General features: G+C 45.3%; 1 protein-coding gene across 1 annotated transcript in view; it reads left to right on the forward strand.

The window, feature by feature from the left end:
* Positions 1-6,853, forward strand: part of usp28 (ubiquitin specific peptidase 28) — a 31,080-nt gene extending 24,227 nt beyond the window's left edge. Inside the window, exons 25-27 of the mRNA XM_042092108.1 lie at positions 3,171-3,294; positions 4,646-4,841; positions 5,068-6,853. Of these exons, the coding sequence (XP_041948042.1) occupies positions 3,171-3,294; positions 4,646-4,841; positions 5,068-5,228 (481 nt within the window). The 3' untranslated portion in view covers positions 5,229-6,853. The remainder of the gene's footprint in view (positions 1-3,170; positions 3,295-4,645; positions 4,842-5,067) is intronic.
* The last annotated feature ends 2,778 nt before the right edge of the window (positions 6,854-9,631 follow it).

A 9,631-nucleotide genomic window follows, 5' to 3' on the forward strand; every position in this document is an offset into this window, starting at 1 on the left:
GAGAGGAGAAAGAACAGGGGGTGAGAGAGGGAGGGAGGGGAGAAGAGGGGAGAGGAGGGGGAGAGCAGAGGAACGTGGAGCAGAGTAAAGTAGAGGAGAGTTAGAAGAGAGGTGGAAAAAAGAGAAGATGAGAGAGGAGAAGAGGAGGAGAGTAGAGAGAGGAGAGTTAGAGGGGAGGAGGAGAAAAGAGAAGATGAGAGAGGAGAAGAGGAGGAGAGTAGAGAGAGGAGAGTTAGAGGGGAGGAGGAGGAAAAGAGAAGATGAGAGAGGAGAGGAGAGAGAGGAGAGGAGAGGAGGATGAGGGGAGAGAGAGGAGGAAGAGAGGAGAGGAGGAGAAGATAAGACAGAATATGAGAGGAGAGGAGGAGGAGGAGAGGAATAGAGGCGAGGACAGGAGGAGGAGAGGAGAGAAAGAGTTATCCTTTCATCATCCTAATCTCTCTCCAGGTCCATGAGCATCATGAGAGAAGCTCGCTCCAAAAATACGCCTCATCAAACCAGAGGACATGGACATGGAGGAGTACCTGGTACATGCAGATAACACACCAACACCAGAAACAAACACTAACACCAGAAACAACTAACACCAGAAACAACACTAACATTAACACCAGAAACAACACTACACAACACCAACACCAGAAACAACACTACACAACACTAACACTACACAACACTAACACCAGAAACAACACTACACAACACTAACAACAGAAACAACTAACACCAGAATCAACACTAACACCAACACCAGAAACAACACTACACAACACTAACACTACACAACACTAACACCAGAAACAACTAACACCAGAAACAACTAACACCAGAACACTACACAACACTAACACCAGAAACAACTAACACCAGAATCAACACTACACAACACTACACAACACTAACACTACAAAACACTAACACCAGAAACAACACTACACAACACCAACACCAGAAACAACTAACACCAGAAACAACACTACACAACACTAACACCAGAAACAACACTACACAACACCAACACCAGCAGCAACACTACACAGCACTAACACAAGACACAACTAACACTAGAAATAACACTACACAACACTACACAACACTACCACCAGAAACAACACTACACAACACTACACAACACTAACACTACAAAACACTAACACCAGAAACAACTAACACCAGAAACAACACTACACAACACTAACACCAGAAGCAACACTACACAACACTAACACCAGAAACAACACTAACAACACCAACACCAGAAACAACACTACACAACACTACATAACCCTAACACCAGAAAACAACACTACACAACAGTAACACCAGAAACAACACTACACAACACTAACACCAGAAACAACTAACACCAGAAGCAACACTACACAACACTAACAGCAGAAACAACACTACACAACACTACATAACCCTAACACCAGAAACAACACTACACAACAGTAACACCAGAAACAACACTACACAACACTAACACCAGAAACAACACAACACAAACATCAGAATCAACACTACACAACACTAACAGTAGAAGCAACACTACACAACACTAACACCAGAAGCAACACTACACTAACACCAGAAGCAACACTACACACCACTAACACCAGAAACAACACTACACAACACAACACAACACTAACACCAGAAACAACACTACACAACACTAACACCAGAAACAACACTAACAACACTAACACCAGAATCAACACCACACAACACATTTAATACTGACTGGAGTGTGATAAATTGAGCGTCAGCATCAGTTCTGGCAGGCCAAGTAGTCAAGGCGCTGCTAACCGCTATGGGCGTCAGCTGATCAGCTGTCAACTCCCTTCGCACTCCCCTTGCACTCCCCTCGCTTCTAAATGGCTACATCCAAACAGGGCGCCTTATTTAAAGCTGCTTTAGTTATTCCTAACTGCTTGCTGCTCGCATTTATGCAACCCACCTCCTCCCCTGCTCCACCCTGTCGTGTATAACATATATGGGGGAATAGTTTAGCTCGCTCAGTGTTAAACTGTGTGAGTCCCCCCTAATGCTGCTGCTGGGGACCCCTCTGCACAGAGCCATACCGCCAAATTTAATTTGTAATATATTCAATACATTTCCTAAAGAATGTATTGCCTGTGTTGTTCTTGACTTAATGGACCTGACAGAAATGTATAATACTGTGTGTCTGTGTGTGTGTGTGTGTGTGTGTGTGTGTGTGTGTGTGTGTGTGTGTGTGTGTGTGTGTGTGTGTGTGTGTGTGTGTGTGTTCTGCAGAAGTGGCATGACGACTACAGCATGTTCAAGACGGTGTTTGCCTACCTGCTCACAGGCCTGGAACAGTACCAGAATGGAAAGTAAGAACCACACACGTTTCCACCGATCTGTCTGTATGTCTTACACCTCCTCACGGTTCCGTCAGTATATCTTGCACTTCCTCACGGTTCCGTCAGAATATCTTACACTCACTCATGGTTCCATCAGTATATATTACACTTCCTCACGGTTCTGTCAGTATATCTTACACTTGCTCACGGTTCCGTCAGTATATCTTCCTCACAGTTCCGTCAGTATATCTTACACTTACTCACGGTTCCGCCAGTATATCTTACACTTCCTCACGGTTCTATCGGTAGTTCCTACACTTCCTCACGGTTCCGTCAGTATATCTTACACGTACACCTCCGTACAGTCAGTATTTCCCATACTTTATCTGCATTTATTTTCTTCCACATGTATATCACAGTCAAACTATTCTACAGTTTTCATTCAGCCACTTTCACTCTAGCCACTCTTTGGCCATGCTGGTTCCAGACCTGTTTTAAATGACTACATATCTATTTGTCTACCATGTCTGCTTGGCCATGCTGGTCCCAGACCTGCTGGTGTTAAATGACTACATCTCTGCTTGTCTGTTCGGGTCCCAGACCTGCTGGTGTTAAATGACTACATCTCTGCTTGTCTGTTCGGGTCCCAGACCTGCTGGTGTTAAATGACTACATCTCTGCTTGTCTGGCCATGCTGGTGTTAAATGACTACATCTGTGCTTGCTTGTGTGCGCTGGTCCCAGACCTGCTGGTGTTAAATGACTACATCTGTGCTTGCTTGTGTGCGCTGGTCCCAGACCTGCTGGTGTTAAATGACTACATCTGTGCTTGTGTGCTCAGACTGCGGGAGGCTCTGATCTACCTGGCGCATGCATACCAGGACAATGCCACGCTGATGAGGGGAGGAGACAGGAAAGGGGTGGAGCAAACGCTCATTGGACGCTACAGGAGGAAATGCCTCATGGTGAGAATCAACACCTCCTCTCCTCTCCTCTCTGCTCCTCTCTCATGAATCCTCTACTCTCTCCTCTCCTCTCTGCTCCTCTCCTCTCTGCTCCTCTCCTCCTCTTTTATGATTCCTCTCCTCTTCTCTCTCTGCACTCCTCTCCCCTTTCCCCATTCCTCCCCTGATTCCTCTCCTTTCTCTTCTCCTCCTTTCTTTCTTCTCCCCTCTCCTCCCCTCTCCTCCTCCTCTCCTCTCCCCTCCTCTCTTCTCTTCTCTTCTCTTCTCTTCTCTCCTCTTCTCTCCTCTCCTCTCTTCTCTTCTCTTCTCTCCTCTCCTCTCCTCTCCTCTCTCACTCTTCTCTCCTCTCTTCTCTTCTCTCCTCTCCTCTCCTCTCCTCTCTCACTCTTCTCTCCTCTCCCCTCCTCTCTTCTCTCCTCTCCTCTCCTCTTCTCTTCTCTTCTCTTCTCTCCTCTCCTCTCCTCTTCTCTTCTCTCCTCTCCTCTCACTCCTCTCCTCTCCTGTCCTGTCCTCTCCTGTCCTCTCCTCCCCTCTCCTCTCCTCTCCTCTTCTCTTCTCTCCTCTCCTCTCCTCTCCTCTTCTCTCCTCTCCTCTCTCACTCTTCTCTCCTCTCCTCTTCTCTCCTCTCCTCTTCTCTCCTCTCCTCTCCTCTACTCTCTTCTCCTCTCCTCTCCTCTTCTCTCCTCTCTCCTCCCCTCTCCTCTCCTCTCCTCCTGTCTTCTCCTCTCCTCTACTCCCCTCTCATCTCCTCTCCTCCTCTCCTCTCCTCTTCTCTCCTCCTCTCCTCTCCTCTCCTCTCCTCTCCTGTCCTGTCCTCTCCTCTTCTCTTCTCTCCTCTCCTCTCCTCTCTAACTCTTCTCTCCTCTCCTCTCCTTTCCTCTTCTCTCCCCTCCTCTCCTCTTCTCTCCTCTCCTCTCCTCTCATCTCCTCCTCTCTCCTCTCCTCTCACTCCTCTCCTGTCCTCTCCTCTCCTCTCCTCTTCTCTCCTCTCACTCCTCTCCTCTCCTGTCCTCTCCTCTCCTCCTCTCCTCTCCTCTCCCCTCTCCTCCTCTCCTCCCCTCCCCTCCTCTCCTCTCCTCTCCTCTCCCCTCTCCTCCTCTCCTCCTTTGTTTTACTCTTTATATTCTTTTGCCTTTTGTCATCTCTCCCTCCCTCTCTCCCCCTCTCTCCCTCCCTCTTTCCCCCCTCTCCCTCCCTCTTTCCCCCTCTCCCCCTCTCCCCCTCTCCCTCTCTCCCTCCCTCTTTCCCCCCTTCCTCTCTCTCCCTCTCCATTTATTTCATCCCCATTCTTTCTCTCCCACCCCCTCCCTCCCTCCCTTCCTCCCTCCATCCCTCGCTCCCTCCTGTACAGGAGCTGAATGACCGCGCGGCGAAGCTCTTCAAGAGTGAGGAGGTAGAGGAGGCGGAGGACGCTGTTGCCATGGTGAACGACTGTGTTATTCCCTGTGTCCACCTCATGGCCCGAGACAGTGTGTGTCAGGAGGACCTGGACGCCATCGAGCACATCAGGGGTGTGTGGTGTGGATACCTTGGACAGGACATGAAGGGTGAGGGTGTGTGTGTGTTTGTGTGTGTGTCTATGTGTGCGTGTGTGTGTGCACGTGCCTTTGTGTGTGTATGCGAACGTACGTGCGTGCGTGTATCTGTGTGTATATCTGTGTGTGTGTGTGTGTGTGTATGTCTGTGTATCTGTGTGTGTGTGTGTATCTGTGCGTGTGTGTGTGTGTGTGTATTCATGCTTTAAAGGCTTTCACCTCTCTGCCCCCTCCACAGATTCCCTTCAGGAGAAGCTCAGTGAGTTCCTGCCCAGAGTTCTAGACTGTTCCACGGAGAGGGTGGTTCTAAAGGAACCTCCCCAAGTCTGTTCCAACTCTCCTCATGACCTGGAGAGCCGACTGGCTGCCGTCATGGAGTCCATGGTTACGGTCACATAGAACCATACCGTGCCGTCCAACTCACAGAAGAACTGGTCAAGCACCGTGGCAAGCCAGTCAGGCTTTTGAAGTCTGGAAAATGGTCACCATCAGAGACTTCAACTGGACACTCTCAGGATCTTCTGCAGCCTGATCTCTGCAGAGGGATACCATCACCACTATTGAGACCTACTCTGAAACATCAAGGCCTTTCATAGATTCAGTGTTGGTCAAGCTGAATTATAATTCTAATTTTCAGAAGGAAAATATGCTGTGGCAAGCCATTTTGAGGTTTTATAACATTTGTTGACATTGAGGTATTGTTAGTTTTCTATATGCTAAAAAAGTATGAAGTAGAGGTGCCGTAATACTGAATGACCTAATAACTTCCAATATTATTAGAATGACTTGAACTAGCATGTTTAGAGTCATTTAATTAATACTGTTTCTACTGTAAGAATGTTTGGTTTAGTAAGAATGTTTAATAGAATTACTACTAAGCTATAGAAACTATGGTAGTCATAATGCAAGCAATAGTGAACATTAACTTACCAGCTGAAATGGCTTGCCATATGTGTGAGGTCATGCAACATGATTCCTGAGATTTACAGGCGCTATAGCAACCACGCCACGAGGGTGCAGAAGCAGACACTATAATAAAGCACGCCAACATGTCAAACACTGGATTGTTTGTCGCACTACTACTAGTAACAATGCAACGGAAAGGATTTTTTATATATATTTATACCTTATCAAGATAAAGATTGTAAAAGTTATATGTTGTTGAGTATGTGATTCTCACCCCTAATGTGTTCAGACAGGGGAGTGTTGTTGGTATGTACGATGTAAATGTGCTCCTGATTAGACAGGCAAGTACAGTATTTGCCATTGAGAATGGGGCAGTTTGGCGTAAAACATGTGCTAAAGCGGTTAGCACCCTGAGACTTCAAAGTAAGCAGTTAGCCGCTGGTTTATGGCCCTGTGTATTGGTGAGCACTGCGGCCACACCGTTAGCTAAGTTAGTTTCTGAGCTAAGGCAAAATGTATGGATTCTTGTAGACTAGAAGCTGCACTATTGGGAAAAGAAGCCAGTGGCATAGAGCATTTAGCTTGTTGGGCTAATACTCATTATGATTAGCATGTGCTATGCCGCTAGCGTAGCTAGTGTTCTCATTTAAACCATTTCATTGGAAGCACACAGTAGCTACAGGGCTACAGAGAAAAGGAAGTGATCATTATTAGACCGATGATCTGGCTATCTGTTTGTCTGGCGTAAGTTCACCCAAAGGTGAGCAACCGTTAACTTCACATAACTGTGGTATAAAAGGAATATATAAGCGAATGAACCTTGACTTCATACACACTAATGATGTTTAGAGATGTTTGGTCAGATATCTTAAAGTGCCTTGTTTTTTTCTCTCAAAGCGTTTTTGGCAGTGACAGTAAAAAAAAGAGAAAAAAATCAAAATAAAATAACTGTACAGTGATGTGAAAAGTTGTGATTTTGGATGTGGATACCGTTTTAGCCGTGTTAGTCCTAAATGGCAGTGTTTGAGTCACTATAGCTTCATGTAAAGGGGCCTTCTCACGTCTTTGCTCCACCACAGCAAGTCTGTCACAGCTTTTAATAAAAGATCATCTTCCTTTTTGTGTCTCTTTGTTTGTACTGGGTTAGCTTATCTCAGTCGAATTGCAATGTTATGACATGTCACGCTTACACACACGCACCCACACACAAACACACACACACACACATTTAGACACACACACTCAAACTAAATAACAAACATAAATACACACAGGAGATATGAGTGTATAGCTTTTTATTAATTTGAATAGTAGATTAAAGGTTGCTCTGTTCTTCATCGCAATACCTGGTGCTTTAATCATCATCTTCATCAAAATAGCTGGTACTTTAATCATCTTTTGAAGTCTTCCTCAGGTTGATAAGTTACAATGAGATTTTTTTTTCTATTCTATCAGTTCATACTGGTGCTACTGTGCATCAGGCTAAAAACAGCCTCACACACACACAATGATCTCACATACTCATACACACATGTGTTCACACACTCGGACAAACATGCAGTCACACACAGATGTGTAAACAGACATGATCTAAGCTCCCCTTCTGGCCTATGGTGACCTTTCAGCATGGATTACTGCTGAATCAAGAGTCAAATCTCTCTCTCTCTCTCTCTCTTGCTTTCTATTCTTTCACTATTTCGCTTTCTCTCCCCTCTCCTTGTCTCTCTCTTCTCTCATTCTCTCGCTCTCTCTTTCTTCGACACTTCATCCAGACCCTTGCCAGTTCTTCGAGTGTCAGAGGACAGATACATCTAACCTTTCATTCTCCCCATATATTTTCTTTTTTTGTGTCTTTTGTTTATGATTTGATTTAGACACTACAAATTGGGTCATTGTTTTTTGGTGGATTTCCATCGGTCCATCTGAAGAGGATACTGTCATGACCTGTGGCTTTCAGTGTCTTTGCTTTCAACTGCAGATTTCAGGTAGGAGTGTGTGTGTGTGTGTGTGTGTGTGTGTCTCTCTCTCTCTCTCTCTCTCTCTCTCTCTCTCTGTGTGTGTGTGTGTGTGTGTGTGTGTGACGCTGTGGGGAGTCGGAATGCTTGTGTGTGTTTTCTTCAAAAAAAAGTGCAAATGAGAGTTGAGAGTAAATTCTTCTGAAGGGAATGAAAGATGTGAAAGCTAGAGATGAACAGACAGATCTCAGAACCACAAACATTCACAGATCTCAGAACCACAAACACTCACAGATCTCAGAACCACAAACATTCACAGATCTCAGAACCACAAACATTCACAGATCTCAGAACCACAAACATTCACAGACCTCAGAACAAAAAACACTCACAGACCTCAGAACCACAAACATTCACAGATCTCAGAAACACAAACATTCACAGATCTCAGAATCAAATTTCATGTTCTGCAACATGTTTCCATATCCTCAAAAGTTCCTTCTAGGCACCCTCTCGTGGATTCTTTTTTTTTCATTAACTCTTTAGATAATTCTAATATTCTAGCTTTAGGGCAATGTTCCAGACTGAGTTCTGAGATCCAGAGTAGTCGAGTCGTGAGATGATTATTGCCTGAACCAGAAGTTGGGTAGCATCTTGAGTCAAGTAAGTCCTGATTTTCCGTATGTTGTAGAGTGCGAAACGGCAAGACCGGGCGACTGAGGCAACATTATCTGAGAAGTTTAGTTGGTTGTCGAGAACAACTCCTAGATTTCTTGCAGTCCTGGTAGGTGAAACAGACAGGGAGTCAAATTTGATGTTGATGTCGTGGTGTATGGTAGGTTTAGCTGGGAGAACCAGCAGTTCAGTCTTTGAGAGGTTCAGCTGGAGGTGGTGTGCCTTCATCCATGTAGCTATGTCTGAGAGGCAATCCGAGATTCCCAACATCCCAACATCATGGAATCTCTGTAATTGATTTAATTTAATGCAAAATCACTTTGATTTCCATCACAATTTGAAATTCCTTTGGCAAAGGCAGTCCCCCTTTAAGGCTGTAAAACATCTCAAGTAGCCCTGGCCAGATGGTGCAGGGCCTGGACTGGAATGTGTTCACACGCCCAGCTGACGGGACAGGACCTCTCCTCCGCCCTTGGCCGGTGTTCTTGGGTCCTCTCGGCCAGGTCTGATCTGGGAGGAGATCTCCATTTCTCAGCTTCTTCCTTCTCCTCTTGAATAATCTCCGTATAATCCCAAGCCAGCTCCCTGTGCCGCTCTGCTCTGCTGCGCTCAGATTAACTTGGTGTTGCCCTGGTAATCTCTGGGGCACGGCTTCGAGATCTTACAATAACTTCTGAGTTCAGTGAACGCGTGATGAAGAGGATGATTGAGGTTTTGAGGTTTTGAGTAAAGTGAGTGATATACAACACTATAGTTACAGTGGTTAAATACTACTACTACTACTACTACTACTACTGCTACTACGAAATAATTTGATAATGAAGGTTTCATTTTTAAAAGCTTCTGTAAAGTTCTTAGACTGTCACAGGAGCAACATAACAATACAAGGTCTGTTCCCATGCCAGGGTGGGGCGTGATTGACAGTTAACATCGGCCGATCATGCTCTCTGTCTTCTGATTTATAAGATAGCAGATTGCAGATGAAATTGGCATTTGGACCACATTAGAATAGTCTTGACAAAGTCACAAAATCATGACAAGCTGTCATTATCTCTCACACACAGACACTCAAATGTCACGTACACAGTCACAGTCAAAAATGCATCTGCAAAAATACAAACACAGACACTCACACACACATTTTTTCTCTGTATCTCTCTCTCTCTCTCTCTCACTCACACACAAATACAGTACACACACACACACACACACACACACACACACACACACACACACACACACAAACACAGTTTCTTATCCGTTACA

Source organism: Alosa sapidissima, chromosome 5, assembly GCF_018492685.1.
Source record: "Alosa sapidissima isolate fAloSap1 chromosome 5, fAloSap1.pri, whole genome shotgun sequence".
Taxonomy (NCBI): Eukaryota; Metazoa; Chordata; class Actinopteri; order Clupeiformes; family Clupeidae; genus Alosa; species Alosa sapidissima.